At 43.6% G+C, this 17,716-nt stretch overlaps 1 protein-coding gene across 1 annotated transcript in view; it reads right to left on the bottom strand.

Annotated features, from left to right (window-relative positions):
• Positions 1-802: 802 nt before the first annotated feature.
• Positions 803-17,716, bottom strand: part of ATP6V1D (ATPase H+ transporting V1 subunit D) — a 92,957-nt gene continuing 76,043 nt past the window's right edge. Inside the window, exons 10-11 of the mRNA XM_018570916.1 lie at positions 17,121-17,199; positions 803-948 (exon numbers count right to left, since the gene is read on the bottom strand). Coding sequence (XP_018426418.1) covers positions 810-948; positions 17,121-17,199 — 218 coding nt within the window. The 3' untranslated portion in view covers positions 803-809. The remainder of the gene's footprint in view (positions 949-17,120; positions 17,200-17,716) is intronic.

The following is a 17,716-nucleotide window of genomic DNA, read 5'->3' on the forward strand; positions in this document are numbered from 1 at the left end:
GGCCCCCAGTCTCTGCGCCAGGAGTGTCGGTTCATCCGACACTCCCGGAGCAGAGACTGGGGGCCCGCCGGCCGCTGGATACGGAGCTCCGCCACTGCGTCATACCAAGCTGAATGTTGCCATTATCTGAATAGCTACTGCAAGTGACTATCCATATCTTGCTGTCTGATATGACAAAGAAAAACAGGGTGGCCTCTGCAGTGATTACTTGAATCTGGGGGTGGAGGATGATACCGAGCAAGAATGTTGGCAGCTGGGAAGAATATCCAGGACCTGGGAAAGCAGAACAACACTGCCAGCAGCAGCTCTTTAAGCTGAATGTTTGAAAAATATTCAGCTTAAAGAGGTACATCCTTCCTCCTCAGGACTAAACTAAGCTCAGTCAATATATGCAGGGATATAGCCACTTAATGGGGCTGTGCCTAACCTCTTAAAGGCAGGTGTCACATACTGTGTCTCCCAGGATTATAAAGAGATTTTCAATGAGATAAAAGGAGTAAGTTGCAATCATTGCAAGAGGCATTTGGGCCACAAGAGAAAACACAGAACCAATACCTGTAATAATCTACAAATGTCATCAATTGAAGTACATTTATTTATTTAGTTTTTTTTTTCATTTTTAAACAGTCACAATAAACAAATAACTTAAACTGTTCAAATAGGCATTTTTCAGTTGTGGCTGTATGTTCGGGCACAGCTATGTACACAGAAATGCAGGTGGTATGATGGGACACTATGGAAATGAGATATTTGCCAATGTGCAACCCAAGTGGGTTATTGCCCAGGGCAGAGAGAACACAAATGACTGGTTAGTCAAACAACAGGTCTTCATCACGGTCTTCAGCAAGAAGATTGAATGGCTCAGAACCTCCTGATTCATTCCACTTTGCACGCTCCTTCTCTGCCTTCTCTTTGATAATCTTCTTCTTCTCCTGAATCTTTTTTAATCTAGGAAAAACATTAGTGGAGAGGTGCATTTTTTTGTGATATACAAATCTGTATTCTATAAATAGACAAGTGTACCCTAAGAGTGCACTGTTAAAAAACAGGTTAAACTTAACATAACAATATATAATATAAACATACACTAGTATGTATTTTTTACCCCCAGCTTTATGCTGACCATGCCTATACAATGTGAGTACTAAAATAATAGGATTTTTTAAACTTGACTTGAAATCCTTTTCTCTGCGTTCATTGAAGGACATGGCGGAGATTTTGATCTCTGTACCGATGGGTTATACCGCCACCCGCAGGAGTAGGATGCTGGGCAAAAAAAAAAAAAAAGCTCAGCCCTGGGGGCGGCTCCTGCTGGTGGCCACACCCCCATCCAAGGCTCAGTTAGTCGCAAGTAGAAATAAGGCACAAAAGAACCAAAGAAGGGAGGGTGCTGCGTCGTTCAATGAACGCAGAGAAAACGATTTTATGGTAAGTTCAAAATTTTTTTTCTCTTTTGTTCATTAGAGGACACACTGGAGATCTTGATCTCTATACCGATGGGGCATCTCAAAGCAGCGTCCACTGAGGGGCAGAAACAATAAAACAACTGAGTAACAAGAAAACTCAGGCTTTCACAAAACTAAACAGACGCCTATAAAACTTTGTGACCAAAGCAGGCATCAGCAGCATTATCACAACATTAACTTTGTAAAAAACAAGTAAAAGGTGTGTACTGACGACCGTACAGACTTGAGAAACAGATCCCCGATATCGATAAGCTCATGTTGTGCAATGCACATGTAGAATGAGCCTTAACTGGAAAAGGTGGAGATTGACCTTAAATCCAAAAGACTGGACGATCATTTTCTGACCCAATGAGAAATGGTAGCCGTAGAGCTGGCAGTAATCACACACAAAAAAATTAATTGTCTTACGGAAAGGTTCAGTAGTAGACAAACTCGCACCACCCTAACTGTCCAGACAGTGAAGCACTATTTGTTAGGATGTGTTGGGAGAGAACAAAGTGAAGGAAGAATAATATCTTCATTAAGGTGAAAGGTAGACACTACCTTAGGATGGAAAGAATGTCTAGGACAAAGAACCACCTAGACCAGGGGTGGCAAACTCAAATTCATCGGGGGCCGCATCAGCAGTATGGTTACCCTCAAAGGGCCGGTTGTATAGGACTATGCATCTACTCTTTATTATCATAAATAGTTGCCTCTGCATTCAGTTGCTACTGGTTTTATAAACTGCGCGTTTATTTGCGTGGGGCTGGTTTTATTTTTTTTTTTTATTTACTTTGTAAAAAATGTTCATTTGTTTTATTATTTTTACTTAATCGCCTTTTTATTTTTTACATTTTTATTTAGTTGCATTTTTAATTAATATTTTTTACTTTTTCTTTTTAACTATTTAAAAAAAACAACTGTTTATTGTATTGCTATCACACAGGGAATAATAATCCCCTGTGTAATAGCATTTGGAGGTGACAGGTACTCTTTATTGACCCTGTCACCTCCAACACAGGAGTTCTAGCATAGCACTGTTGCTAGAACTCCTATGATAGGAACGAGCATCGGCCGCCGGGGACAGAGGCTGGGGGAGGCTGTCACAGCTCCACCGTCCGGCTTCGTCACGGCTCCAAGCCCCTCGCTCCGTCACGGCTCCACGCCCCTCGCTCCGTCACGCCCTCTGCTCCGTCCCCATCTCATTCAACGCTTCGTCCCCGCCCCCCGCTTCGTCACAGCACCACGCCCCTCGCTCCGTCACGCCCTCTGCTCCGTCCCCATCTCATTCAGCGCTCCGTCGCCGCCCCTCGCTCTCGGCGCTCCACGCCCCACCCCCCCGCTCGTAGCGCCGCTCTCGGCGCTCAAAGAAGCCAGCCCTGCTACTTATCCGTAGTAGGGCTAAAACAGTGCAAAAGCCACTTTGCACTGAAAAAGAACAGTGCAAAAGAACTACATGTCCCGGGTGTCGGGCGATACGAATTCCACACCCCTGCGCTGTGCGGGCCACATTACAAGGTCCCGCGGGCCGGATTAGGCCCGGGGGCCTTGTGTTTGCCACCCCTGACCTAGACTTTTACACTTTATGTAAAATCAAAAAATTAGCTGCCTTATGGTTATAAGGCAGCTAATTCCGAAAGTCTCCGTGCCAACACAATGGCAATCAAAATGGCCACCTTTTGTTACAAAGGTTAATAAAAAAATTCACAAAGGGAGGCTTTTGTAAGACCTTGAGAACCAAATTTAAGTTCCAGGGAAGCAAAGGAGACTTGATTAAAAGGGAAGCATGTAAAACACATTAATAAAAAGGCAGAAACCAAGGAATTTGAGGCTAATGGACGGTGGAAAAAAAATATTATTAATGCCAAAACTTTACCTTCAATAGTACTTAATGACAACTTTTGATCTACACCCCGCTGAAGAAAGGCTAAAATCTAAGCCACTAAAAAAGCATGGAGGAGAAACACAAAGCCCTTCACACCAAGAAGTTAAAGCTTTTAAGGTTCTATGATATATTTTCTGAGAGGTAGACTTATGTGCTTTAAGCATCGTAGGAATCACAGATATAGATAACCCCTATCTCTCAGCACTGGCTTTCAATAGCATACAAGTTAAAGCCAGAGACTGTAAAGCAGGATAAAAGATTGGATCTTGAGACAAAAGGTCTGGATGAAGAGTAGGTCACGTCTGCAACCACCCTCACCATCTCTGCGTACCAAGGGTGTCATGGCCAATTGGAAGCCACAGAATTACTGTTATTCCTTAGAGTTCCACCAGATGTAGAAGTCATGGCAGAAGTTTTAGAGGAGGAAATGCATAAATGAGATTGTACCTGTGCCACCAAAGAATATGCCGCATCTGTGCAGGGATCCCTCTTCCTGGACACAAAGTTCTGCCCACCCCTGCGCTGTGCGGGCCACATTACAAGGTCCCGCGGGCCGGATTAGGCCCGGGGGCCTTGTGTTTGCCACCCCTGACCTAGACTTTTACACTTTATGTAAAATCAAAAAATTAGCTGCCTTATGGTTATAAGGCAGCTAATTCCGAAAGTCTCCGTGCCAACACAATGGCAATCAAAATGGCCACCTTTTGTTACAAAGGTTAATAAAAAAATTCACAAAGGGAGGCTTTTGTAAGACCTTGAGAACCAAATTTAAGTTCCAGGGAAGCAAAGGAGACTTGATTAAAAGGGAAGCATGTAAAACACATTAATAAAAAGGCAGAAACCAAGGAATTTGAGGCTAATGGACGGTGGAAAAAAAATATTATTAATGCCAAAACTTTACCTTCAATAGTACTTAATGACAACTTTTGATCTACACCCCGCTGAAGAAAGGCTAAAATCTAAGCCACTAAAAAAGCATGGAGGAGAAACACAAAGCCCTTCACACCAAGAAGTTAAAGCTTTTAAGGTTCTATGATATATTTTCTGAGAGGTAGACTTATGTGCTTTAAGCATCGTAGGAATCACAGATATAGATAACCCCTATCTCTCAGCACTGGCTTTCAATAGCATACAAGTTAAAGCCAGAGACTGTAAAGCAGGATAAAAGATTGGATCTTGAGACAAAAGGTCTGGATGAAGAGTAGGTCACGTCTGCAACCACCCTCACCATCTCTGCGTACCAAGGGTGTCATGGCCAATTGGAAGCCACAGAATTACTGTTATTCCTTAGAGTTCCACCAGATGTAGAAGTCATGGCAGAAGTTTTAGAGGAGGAAATGCATAAATGAGATTGTACCTGTGCCACCAAAGAATATGCCGCATCTGTGCAGGGATCCCTCTTCCTGGACACAAAGTTCTGCCCTCTCCGATTCATTTGGGAGGCCAAAAGAGCCACATCTGGTGTTCCCCATTTCTAACAAATCTTTATAAGAAAAAATTTGGGATGTAGAGCCCATTCTACTTGATCCAATCTTTGACAATTGTCTGCCCCTGGAATGTAGACAACAGACAGGGCTGTTTCACATCTTTCCACCCAACAAAGGAAATGAGGTGAGCTGCCGCTAGGCCCCTTGCACTACACTGATGATTGACATATGCTACTGCAGTGGCATTGTGTGACTGAATCCTGACAGGGTGCCCCCATAGCGATTGGTAACTTGGCCTCCTGTGCTGACAACTGCCAGAGAGACTGGCATCCGTTGTCACAGTTTTCCAGCAAATTGGAAGGAAAGACCTCCCTTTCATCAGCTCAGGGGAAGGTGGTCACCAAGTCAAGGAGGCTTTGACCATCCAGCTCACCCACCCAGCAATGATGCTGACTTGTCCCATTGCTGAAGAATTTCTCTCTGCAGAATCCAATTATGGTGTTGCACATGTGGAACTGCCGCGAAGGAGGCAACCATTAGATTCAGAAGCGATGCCCATTGCACGAAAGGCAATGCACAAAACTGTATCCGCATCCTGTGAATTCTTTCCAGAGGAAGAAAAACCTTGTTTCCAATCAATCCAAGATACTTGAAGGGACAGAATCAATGTCCTCTGTGACGGAATCAGTATCGCATGCTGACAGCGGAAGCCAGAAGTGTGAGGGAGGCACACGCACGAGGCGCGCCGAGCCAAGGCAACTGGGAGCCGGGACCTCGAGGGGAGCCGCGGGACCACCAGGGAGCCGCGATCGCTGGGAGCCGCAAGCCAGGACCACCATCGAGAACGAGCGTGTTGACGTGTGGGACCGAAGGGGCTGAGGCTGCGACCGAGGCTGTGGCGAGATAGAGCGGAGTCCGGACAGGCAGAGCCGACAAGAGTGAGGGAGTGAGAGGGCTGTAGTATAATTTAACCCCAGGGCGGTAGTGCAACTTAACCCCATGGCGGTAGTGCAACTTAACCCCAGGGCGCCGAGCCAAGTGCAACTTAACCCCAGGGCGGTAGTGTAATTTAACCCCAGTGCTGTAGTGTAATTTAATTCCAGGGCTGCAGTGTAACTAACCCCAGGGTTAATTAAAACTTGAATAACTCAAGGGCTTGAGTAAATTTACCCCGGGGTGGTAGTGTAACAACTGAGGGTAGTGAAATTGCCACTTGAGAACCATTGGCCCTAAATAAATAAATAAATAAACCAATAAATAAATAGTCTTCATATATATATAAAAAGGGAATGTCTTCCATGAGTGGGTATGCAACCAGGTGCATGTTGTGCGCAATGTATGCATTCCTTGAACATGAGTTCGAGGGGGAAGATGTGAGCGAGTTGATGTGCACTAGATGTGAGCGAGTTGTCTGTTTGGAAACCCAGATTCCAGTGGTGGATGGGGGTTCGGAGGAGCAGGATCCCGAGGTGGGTAGCTGGGTTACCGTTAGAAGGCTGGGTAGAGGGAAGAGTGCGAGAGGTCAGCCCTGAACTGATTCACCCCAATAAATATGCCAAGTTGCAGGATGTTGGGGATCAACAGGACGCCTCCTCTATCCGCAGGGGGAGTGACTGCTCCGGCGAGGATGGGAGCAGGATGGAGGGTCAGGAGAGGCATATCCTGGTGGTGGGAGATTCCATCATCAGGCGGACTGACAGGGTAATCTGCCATCGGAACCGTGAGCGTCGAACAGTGTGCTGCTTACCGGGGGCTCGTGTTCGACACATTGCGGAATTAATTGACAGATTACTATATGGGGTTGGGCACGGCCCAGCTGTCATGTTGCACATCGGTACCAATGACAAAATAGGAGGAAATTGGAGTGTCCTAAAAAAGGAGTTCAGAGACCTAGGTGCTAAACTGAAGGAAAGGACCTCCACGGTAGTATTCTCTGAGATATTGCCAGTGCCACGAGCCATTCCGGACAGACAGCGCGAGTTGAGGGAACTTAATAAGTGGCTCCGGAGATGGTGTCAGAAGGAGGGATTTGGTTTCCTGGAGAACTGGGCTGACTTCTCAGTCGGCTACCGGCTCTACAGCTGAGACGGGCTGCATCTTAATGGGGAAGGTGCAGCATTTCTGGGGGAAAAAAAAATGGTAGAAAGACTGGAGTAGCTTTTAAACTAGATAATGGGGGGGGCATAAATTAAAGAGAGAAAAAGGTAAACATGGATACAAATAATACGGAGGGAAGTAATATAGTGGGCTTGCTCCAGTCACCAGTGTCAAAGCAGTCAATATAGTAAATCCTATGGCCCTATGCATTTATGTAAAAAATAATCTAAATATTCACATAAGGGACGATATCACGTCAAATAGTGGAGAAGACGTGGAATCCTTATGGCTAGAACTAGATATGGTGGACGCTTGCTGTAAACTTATTCTGGGTATTTGTTATAAACCTCCGAATATAGGGGAGGAGGGGGAGGCTCATCTACAGTCCCAAATAGAAATAGCTGGGAAGGAAGGCAATGTAGTCGTGATGGGCGACTTCAATTATTTAGACATAAATTGGGTTAAATGGTACCTCAGGTTCGACAAAGGCTGGCCGATTTCTGAACATGTTGCAAGACAATTTCATGGACCAGATGGTTGAGGTTCCAACTAGGAAAAATGCCATCCTAGATTTAATCATTACTAATAATGCACAGTTAATCGAGAATATTGTAATTGGGGAGACACTGTGTAATAGTGATCACAATGCGATTACTTTCAATATTGTATACAGGAAAGGAAAGTGGGCTGGACGGACAAGAACCCTAAATTTCAGCAGGGCTAACTTTGATAAACTGCGCCACCTAGTGGGGGACATCAAATGGGAAAACTTATTTCACAACCTGAACTCGGACCAAAAGTGGGATTGTTTTAAGAACACATTTTATATTGCTATTGCCAAGCGTATACCGTTGGATAAAGTAAAAGATCAAAAACTAAGCATGTATGGCTAAATAAAACTGTAAAACAACAAATCAAGGTCAAGAGAGCGGCATTGATAAAATATAAGATGGAGGGGACAGCATTGGCGTTCCATAACTACAAAGAATGGAATAAAAGATGCAAACTAGTAATCCGGGCAGCTAAAATAGAGTGCTAAAAGCATATCGCCACAGTCAGTAAAAAAACCCCATAAACAGTAAAAAGGTGAGAAAGGACGAAAACGGGTAAAAGAAACGGGTAAACGAAAAAGTTAGTCACAAATGACAAGGAGAGGGCTGAGGCACTGAACACTTTTTTCTCCTCAGTATACACTCAGGAAACAGACGGGGTTAATGTACATAATAAAACACATAGTTCAACACAAAATATACCTCAGTGGTTGGCGGAAACCGGGATACAACAAAGACTTAAACTACTTAATGCAAATAAAGCAGTGGCACCCCAAGGTACTTAAGGAACTAAGCCAGGTTATAATAAGACCATTATTCCTCATTTTTAAGGACTCTTTAATGACTGGTAGAGTTCCAAGTGACTGGCGGAGGGCTACGGTAGTCCCAATATTCAAAAAGGGGGGAAGATGCCAGTTAGTCAGTTAGTCTTACATCGGTAGTTTGCAAACTGTTAGAGGGAATGATTAAGGACTATTTGGTAGAATTTGTTCAGAATAATGGCATAGTAAATGATAATCAGCATGGTTTCAGGAAAGACTGTTCCTGCCAGACTAACTTGCTACATTTTTACGAGGGGGTAAGTAGAGATCTGGATGGAGGGAGGCCGGTGGATGTGGTATATCTGGATTTCTCAAAGGCTTTTGATACGGTACCACATAAACGCTTACTACACAAGCTGAGATCCATTGGCATAGATGGAATACATGGATAGAGAACTGGGTACAGGGACGTGTCCAGAGAGATAAATGGAACCTTTTCAGACTGGGCTAGTGTCATGAGCGGTGTGCCTCAGGGTTCTGTGCTGGGACCTATGCTGTTCACCCTGTTTATTAACGACATCGGGGAGGGTGTGAATAGCAATGTTTCAGTATTTGCTGATGATACCAAAATCGGGAGGGTAATAGAAACGGACCTAGACAGTATAACATTACAGGAGGACCTGGATAAAATAGGGGAGTGGGCAAATATATGGCAGATGAGGTTTAATGTTGATAAATGCAAAGTAATGCACTTTGGGATTAAAAATAAGCAAATGGGCTATACAAATATGCCACTAGGGAAGTCAGAATTAGAAAAAGATTTGGGGGTCATTGTAGACCACAGACTGAATAGTAGCTTGCAGTGCCAGGCTGCTGTAAGCAAAGCTAGTAGAGTCCTGTCCTGTATTAAGAAGGGGATGTATTGCAGAGACAAGTCTATAATTGTGCCACTTTACACATCATTGGTTCGAGCTCATCTGGAGTATGCAGTCCAGTTTTGGTCACCAGTCCACAGAAAGGATGTCCTTGAGCTGGAAAGAGTCCAGTGGAGGGGAACCAAACTAATTAGGGGAATGGAGGACCAGAGCTATGAGACAAGTCTACTAAATTTAAACGTTGAAAATAAGGGGTATATGATTTTCATGTACAAGATGTTCAATGGTGAAGGCCACGGAAAGGATGTCCTTGAGCTGGAAAGAGTCCAGTGGAGGGGAACCAAACTAATTAGGGGAATGGAGGACCAGAGCTATGAGACAAGTCTACTAAATTTAAACGTTGAAAATAAGGGGTATATGATTTTCATGTACAAGATGTTCAATGGTGATAGCAACATTAGCAACAAACTCTTTACGATTAACTCCATTACAAAGACTAGAGGCCACCACCTAAAATTGGTGGGGGAAAAATTCCAGCACAAGGGGCAAAGGGGGTTCTTCACAGTTAGAGTGGTTAGGGTCTGGAACTCGCTGCCACAGGCAGTGATTTCAGCTAAGAGTGTGGAATCATTCAAGAAGCTTTTGGATGATTTCCTGAGAGACCGTAATATACAGGGGTACAGGTACTCTTAAGAATGAGATGATACATGGACCTATACATACGCACACATCAGCAATAGGTTGGACTTGATAGACTTATGTCTTTATTCAACCTCAAATACTATGTAACTATATGATGATTTCCTGAGATTCAGAAACCAACCAGACTCCTCCAGAGTGCGCATGGTGTTCCAAAGATCGCTCTCCAGGTCTGACGGAAAGTCCACTCAAAGAAGGAGGTTGTCCAAGTAAGCCATCACCAATATTACCTGCTTTCTCAACAAGCCGAGGACTGGTTCCAAGACTTTGGTGAAGGCCTCTGGGGCTACTAGCTGAAAATGGTCCTTCCCCAACGCAAAGCATAGGAGGCTGATAAGCCTGGCAAATTGGGGCATGGGAGGTAAGGAACCTTAGGATTGCAAGCTCTGTGAGGGCAGGGGCTGATGTGAATGTGCAACTATGTAAAGCCCTGTGTAAATTGTCGGCGCTATATAAATACCAAAAACAAATAAATAAACCAGAACATCCCTCTGATGAAGAGAAGCGACTGCCAAGCGGATAGACTCCATTTTGAACTTGCAGACCTTGAAAAAGATCCAAAATGAATGCCATCCTTTTTGGTTCCTTGCAGCCAACCATAACCCACGTAATCTGAGTTAACTCAAGATTACAGGCTGCTGTAAGCAAAGCTAGTAGAGTCCTGTCCTGTATTAAGAAGGGGATGTATTGCAGAGACAAGTCTATAATTGTGCCACTTTACACATCATTGGTTCGAGCTCATCTGGAGTATGCAGTCCAGTTTTGGTCACCAGTCCACAGAAAGGATGTGCTTGAGCTGGAAAGAGTCCAGTGGAGGGGAACCAAACTAATTAGGGGAATGGAGGACCAGAGCTATGAGACAAGTCTACTAAATTTAAACGTTGAAAATAAGGGGTATATGATTTTCATGTACAAGATGTTCAATGGTGATAGCAACATTAGCAACAAACTCTTTACGATTAACTCCATTACAAAGACTAGAGGCCACCACCTAAAATTGGTGGGGGAAAAATTCCAGCACAAGGGGCAAAGGGGGTTCTTCACAGTTAGAGTGGTTAGGGTCTGGAACTCGCTGCCACAGGCAGTGATTTCAGCTAAGAGTGTGGAATCATTCAAGAAGCTTTTGGATGATTTCCTGAGAGACCGTAATATACAGGGGTACAGGTACTCTTAAGAATGAGATGATACATGGACCTATACATACGCACACATCAGCAATAGGTTGGACTTGATAGACTTATGTCTTTATTCAACCTCAAATACTATGTAACTATATGATGATTTCCTGAGATTCAGAAACCAACCAGACTCCTCCAGAGTGCGCATGGTGTTCCAAAGATCGCTCTCCAGGTCTGACGGAAAGTCCACTCAAAGAAGGAGGTTGTCCAAGTAAGCCATCACCAATATTACCTGCTTTCTCAACAAGCCGAGGACTGGTTCCAAGACTTTGGTGAAGGCCTCTGGGGCTACTAGCTGAAAATGGTCCTTCCCCAACGCAAAGCATAGGAGGCTGATAAGCCTGGCAAATTGGGGCATGGGAGGTAAGGAACCTTAGGATTGCAAGCTCTGTGAGGGCAGGGGCTGATGTGAATGTGCAACTATGTAAAGCCCTGTGTAAATTGTCGGCGCTATATAAATACCAAAAACAAATAAATAAACCAGAACATCCCTCTGATGAAGAGAAGCGACTGCCAAGCGGATAGACTCCATTTTGAACTTGCAGACCTTGAAAAAGATCCAAAATGAATGCCATCCTTTTTGGTTCCTTGCAGCCAACCATAACCCACGTAATCTGAGTTAACTCAAGATTTGATCTAAAGCAGGGGTCTCAAATTCACTCGGGAGCCACTCGACAAATTATTTTCATGGGTGAAAATAATTTGTCATATCTAATAAACTTAGATATGAATGGGGCCAAATTTCATACTTCAAAATAAAATACGGCCCCATTCATATCTAAAATTTTGTGCGATTAGGGATTCCTGTGTCAGGAACTTGCGTTTTCCTGCAGCAGGAATCCTTCATATGGCCTTTACAAGTGACAGCTGTCACCTATTCAAGTTAATGATCAGGTGACGGCAGCTGCAAGTAAACACCTGCACGCCGCATGTGATACTACATGCGGTTAGAAAACACTCTCCCTGGATGCACAATCGATGTGTCCAGGGAGGAGAATATATTCCTAACCAAATGTAACCATATCACATACCATTACATGGTGTGCTGGCGTTTACATGCAGCTGCTGTCACCTGATCATAAACCTGACAGCTGTCACTTGTAAACGTCAGATTAGGGATTCCTGCTGCAGGAAAACGCAAGGTCCTGACGCAGGAATCCCTAATCTCACCTAAACTTACAGGTATAATTGGAGCTTAATACACCCCCTTACACATAAAAAAATGAGTACCCCTGCACATATAAAATAATACACTCCCCACCCCATTCACATATAAAAAAAAAATACACCCCCCACATATAAAATACACTCCCCACCCCATTCACATATAAAAAAAAATACACCCCCCACATATAAAAAAATACACCGACAGAGCTCCAGGCGAAAGAATCCGAGTGCCGGTGGTAAGGAGCAGCTCTGTGATCTGTGTCTGACAGAGATGCAGACCTTGGAGCTGCTCCTGCAAGTCAGGTGTGCGGTCCGTGACCGCATACCTGACTTGTCAGCTGGCTGCGGGCCAAAGTTGGTCCGCTGGCTGGTACTTTGAGACCACTGATCTAAAGAAACGAGCTGGAGGAGGGGAATAAAACTCCATTTTGCATCCTGAGGAAACCAGTGTGCAAACCTAGCTGTCTGTGGACTTTTTGGTTTTCTTAAAGTTCAAAACAGAAGAAGCTGGACTTTACCACATTTTTCACTTTTATCTGAGGATCCTTGGGGACTTAAAATACGTTTGTGAGCCGAAAAAGAAAGGCCTTGTTTGTGCCGAGGTTCCTTACCTTTCTTAAGCTGTGGTAAAAAGATACTCTTACCCTCCTGTGATATTTTTGATTATGTCATCCAGTGTTGCCCCCAAACAAACGGTCACCTTTAAAAGGTAAATCATCTAGGCCTTTCGAAGAGGTCTGATCAGCCGACCAGCTGTAAAAATATGGGGTCCAGTATCCAGCGAAGCATTACACACATATTAAAGACCATGAATTCCACAGACCATGGTCTGCCAATTCCACATAGACAGGAAAAACATGTTGACTCTCCAGCCAATAACACAAAAGTTTTGCCTATTCTGTGAGCATTTGGGATACAAGGGCTGTGGCCAAAACAGGAAGAAATGCTGATTCAGCCATAATGTACATGTATTCATTGAGTAGAATCATGGGAGCCTAGAGTCTACAATAGGAGGAGACATCCATTTTTTTTTAAAGGAAATATTCCTCAAAAGGATAAAGCAAGGAAAAGTACTTTGGAAGATAAAAAGCCCTTGAAGGACGTTCCCATTATTTGTAAATAAAGTCATCAAAAAAAGCATGATAAGGGAAAGTCTTAGTCGAATGTTTAGATTTAGGTGTACCAAAAGGAACTGGAGCTTGCAAAGAAGTATCCACATAATCTTCCATTTTAAGAGACTCTGAAACTGACCAAATATGCGCAGAGACTACTTCCCTCTCTTGCAAAAAAGTAGATGAAGAGGTTTTGTCATCACTGGTAGATTGAGGCGACTTTGTCACCACTATTTTCCTAGAATTCCTAGAAGATGCAGTAATCCCAGGGAAAACATCTTCCTCTGAAGAAAAACAGAGGACAACAGCGATGATGGGGAGTGCTTTTTACTCTGCTTTTTAGTAAAAACTTGCTACACTAGTGAAACAAAACCTTTCAAAACAGAAAGAATTGTCATAGGGAAGGATGAACTCATGGGCCCAAAGCCTCCTTAAAAGAAGAACCTGAGAGGAAAGCAGGGGTCTGCAGGGATGGTGTCCATCGCCCCAGTTGCACAACCCTGAACCTACCAAGCCACCAGGGATGGTGAAGTGGGTCCCAGCAGGCTTACCACCCCCAGAGAAATTAGTCTGTTGACAGAAAAGCCTGGGAAGCAGCGCTGGCAATGTCAACTGGCACCTCGGAAGCAGAGACCTGCCCGCAGCACACAGAGGGAACCAGCGCAGCTCTGTCATAGAAAAAGTCCTGCCTCTGCCATATAGAGTGGCTACTTTTGAACAGTGCAGCTGCTCTATGTAAAAAGTAAATAAATAAAATAAATACACACAGCCTCTCTCATGTGAGAAGCAGCAGTGCCTCAGAAGGCTATGGGTGAGAAAGGAGGTGGGGAGGGAGAGGAGGCTGACTAAAAAAAACCTCTCTGTCAGAGAGAAGGGATGTCACTTCTCATCCAGCCATACCTCACATATAAATGAGGGAGAAAAGTGCACAAATAGTACTCCCCACAGACACTATTAAGTGTAGAAATAAAGGGGAGTACACTTACCTGTCAGGCAAAGTATGCCAGAGCACCATTTCCGAAACAGAATGTCTCCCAACAAGATGGGGACCCAGATAGCCTAATGGCCAGTCAGTCATACGCATCTCCCCTTGAGGTATCTCACAAGCTGCCCAAATTTTCTTAAGGGCTGTTGCAGATGATCCCGTTCTCAGGCAGAGACCTGCATGTGCTCGATGAAATGTGGGAGGGACTACAAAGATCTGTATTATCCAGCCTGTCACCTAGCTCAGTTGTTGACTAAAGATCAATTAAAAGTGATGAGAAAATATAAAAAAATAAATAATACCCTACTATGGATAAAAAATAGGAACAAAGATCCCCAACAGGTAGATGGGCCCTTATTAGGGATATTACTGGGGATATTGGTGCCGAGTATTTGGGCGAGTACTCATACCGGCAGTGCTGCGAGAGAACAAGGAGCCTGATTCCTGGCCAATCAGGGAGGCGGGTCATTACTGGCCGACTGGCTTCCTGAATGGCCGGAAGCCGGCTCCATGCTGTTTTGCCGGCTCCATGCTGATTGGCCGGGAAGCTGGCTTCCCAGCTAATCAGCATGGAGCCGGCAAAACAGCATGGAGCCGACTTCCCGACTGGTTGGGAAGCCAGCATCCCGGCCAATCATCATCTAGCCACCCAAACAGCCGACATGATGCTGATTGGCTGGAAAGCTGACTTACTGGCAAATCAGCATGGAGCCAGCCAAACAGCATGGAGTTGGATTCACGGCCAATCAGTTAGCCGGGCGATTGCTCGGGAAGCTGGCTCCATGCTAGCGGACATACCGGTATTGGTACTCTGTATCGGTACTCATACCCAATACCGAAGAAAAAAAAAACCACAGCATTGGTGCATCCCTAGTTCTTACTGAAAAGAGAGACAAAGAGAGCGCCTCCATCCATATGAAAGGCTAAAATTGGTTTGGTTCTGAGGAAGGAGGCGTGTCCCCTGAAACGTGTCAACCAGGCAGAACATACAGCTTGTCGGCTGTGCCGGATAATTACGATCTTAGTGTTTCGTTTGCTGACTTACACTTTTATGCTTACTTATCCCATCTGTTTGTGAGTATAATTTTAGCCTTTCATATATCGCCTTATTAAAGCGTTTTTACATGATGGAGGAGCTCTCTTTTTCTCTCTTTTCAGCGTTGTGGTTAGCCTAAACCAGCGGGAGCTGCCTCGAGAGTGTCTCACTTGGTTTTCCCACAGTTACGGGGGCTGGCGCCTGTGTTATTTACTTTTTGCCTAGTTCTTACTGCTTGATGCTAGGCAAAAAAATGAGCTGTGTTGAATGGGGGTGTGGCCACCATTAGGAGCCGACCCCACAGCCGAGCTTCTTTGTGCCTAGTATCCTACTGCTGCGAGTAGCGATATAACCCACTGGTACCTTTGTAACAATGGGTTATATCGCTACTCGCAGCAGTGGGATCTCCACTGTGTCCTTCAATTAATGAAAAAAAAAGAGTGCAATTTTTGGGAGTCTAGATTTTGGGATGAAGCCTGTAAGCTGAAATGTTTATTATTTTTTTTCGTAAATAAATCCTGATCCTGCCCTTTAACCACTTCTGTACATAAATGTTCTCCCAGCAAATTCACTCTGAACTGACATCCTGTAGCAGTCTTTAAAGTGACACTAAACTCAGGGGTTAAATCTTAAAAATGCATTCAAGTACTCTATTAATAACAATTTTGCTGATTTGCGTATGACTTGGTTGTAGATCCTCAAATCATCTCTAAATTCGTGCTGGCACTGTCCTTCCTTCTGGAGGGTGGCTACTTTTGTTCTCCATGGTCCCTGTGTGTGTTATAAACTAGCCACCGCTCAAGGCCCATTCCCGTGATAGACTACAATCTCAATACAAATTAGTAAACTAAACTCCTGAGTTTAGTGTCTTTTTAAATCAGTCGCCTATTTACAAATCTTCATTATTTGTCTTTGCGTAGTGCATTTAATTTTAAGGCTAGAAATGGTTAAGTAGTCTTATCTTCTTTAACTCACTTAAAAAGGAGAACCATGGGGTCATTGTTTTTTCCCATAGTTCTCCTTAGGGTAACGGGAGGACACAAACTAGCGTCCTCCCGTTACCCTAAGCTCAGTATACCGCGAGCTACAATGTTGGGGGGCTTGTCCTGCCCCCATGTCAATGGAATACAGGATCTTGCCACGTTGATCAAGTGGATCATCATGGACTGTTTGTATCGCTTGATGGAGGATGAGACCGCATGCAAGAGAAAAACTGCAGGATCGTCAGGTAAGGGGCTAAGTACTAACTAATAAATCACTGAACGTGCAGAATTCCAAAAAGGTCACAGGGTCTGGCAATACCACAAAACATGCGTCATAGTTCCTGTGGCCAGACCACATCTCCAGCAGGTAGAAGGAACAGATCTGTCAATTTGATGCAGAACATAGGGGACTCTGTACCAACATTTCAAGATTTTGTAACCCTGTTCCTGGTACCTGCACACCAGGGAGCACCTATGTGCCAAGGACAGGATCATGCTGCGTTGTTGAGCTGTTGTGAACATGTTGCTTTGCTGCTCTTGCTCTTTTTTGCGCATTTCATATTTTAGTGGGGTTTAGTGATGTAGAGAAGTGATGTAGAGAAGGATACTAAACTCAAAATATACTCACCCCCTTAGAAGTGGACTTTACAGGCAATTGGGGCTCAAGTATTATGTTAGCTTAAGAATATTGCAGTCTAATTTTCTAGCTAGTGTAGAGAAAATGGGTTAATTATTGTGGCATGGCACTTCAGAAACAAATAGTTATTGCCCAGTGCAGAACTGTTAAAGTTACTTTTACACTTTTTCTACCAAGCCAACTACCACAATATTTAATTGGATATATAAAAACATGCACATATTATATGAACTACAATGGACCATAACACAGAAATTAGTTTATAAAGAAAATCTTTACCTGTAAAACTCTTCTCGTTCACGTTCATCCAGTTCAGTAATAATGTAGGATAACGTTCGTTCAATTTTAGGAATAATGACTGAAGACAAAGAAAACAGAGGAGACTGTTGGCAACCCATATTTATACAATTTATAATTTTATTGTATTCTACTCTGGTTTAAAAAAAGAAAATCTATCACAGGTAACTTGAAACTCCAGCAAAAAAAGATTGTTCATTGAAAATGGAGTTTCTTGAAAAAAACAAAATCACATTCACTGTTAGAATTTCTTTTGTTTGAGAAAACAATTTCCATTCTGTTCTTTTGATTTTTTTTTTTTGTCAGGATAATTGATGGTTGATTTGACCCCATTTCCCATTACAAAACCAAACTAATGTTCTGAAAATGACTTTTTTTAAAAACAAAATTCTACTGGTGTATGGCCAGCTTTTTTCATTAATATCTCTATTATTTATCCAAAATTTACATACATATATGAAAAAAAGCATCAACATACGCCGACAATCTACATACAAATTTTACTTTTCATCCTCACCACTACTTACGACATCCCACATTATATATTTAATTCTTACATAAATGTATTTATTTACGCC

The sequence above is a fragment of the Nanorana parkeri genome, unplaced genomic scaffold (assembly GCF_000935625.1).
Source record: "Nanorana parkeri isolate BGI_ZX_2015 unplaced genomic scaffold, ASM93562v1 scaffold1630, whole genome shotgun sequence".
Classification (NCBI taxonomy): Eukaryota; Metazoa; Chordata; class Amphibia; order Anura; family Dicroglossidae; genus Nanorana; species Nanorana parkeri.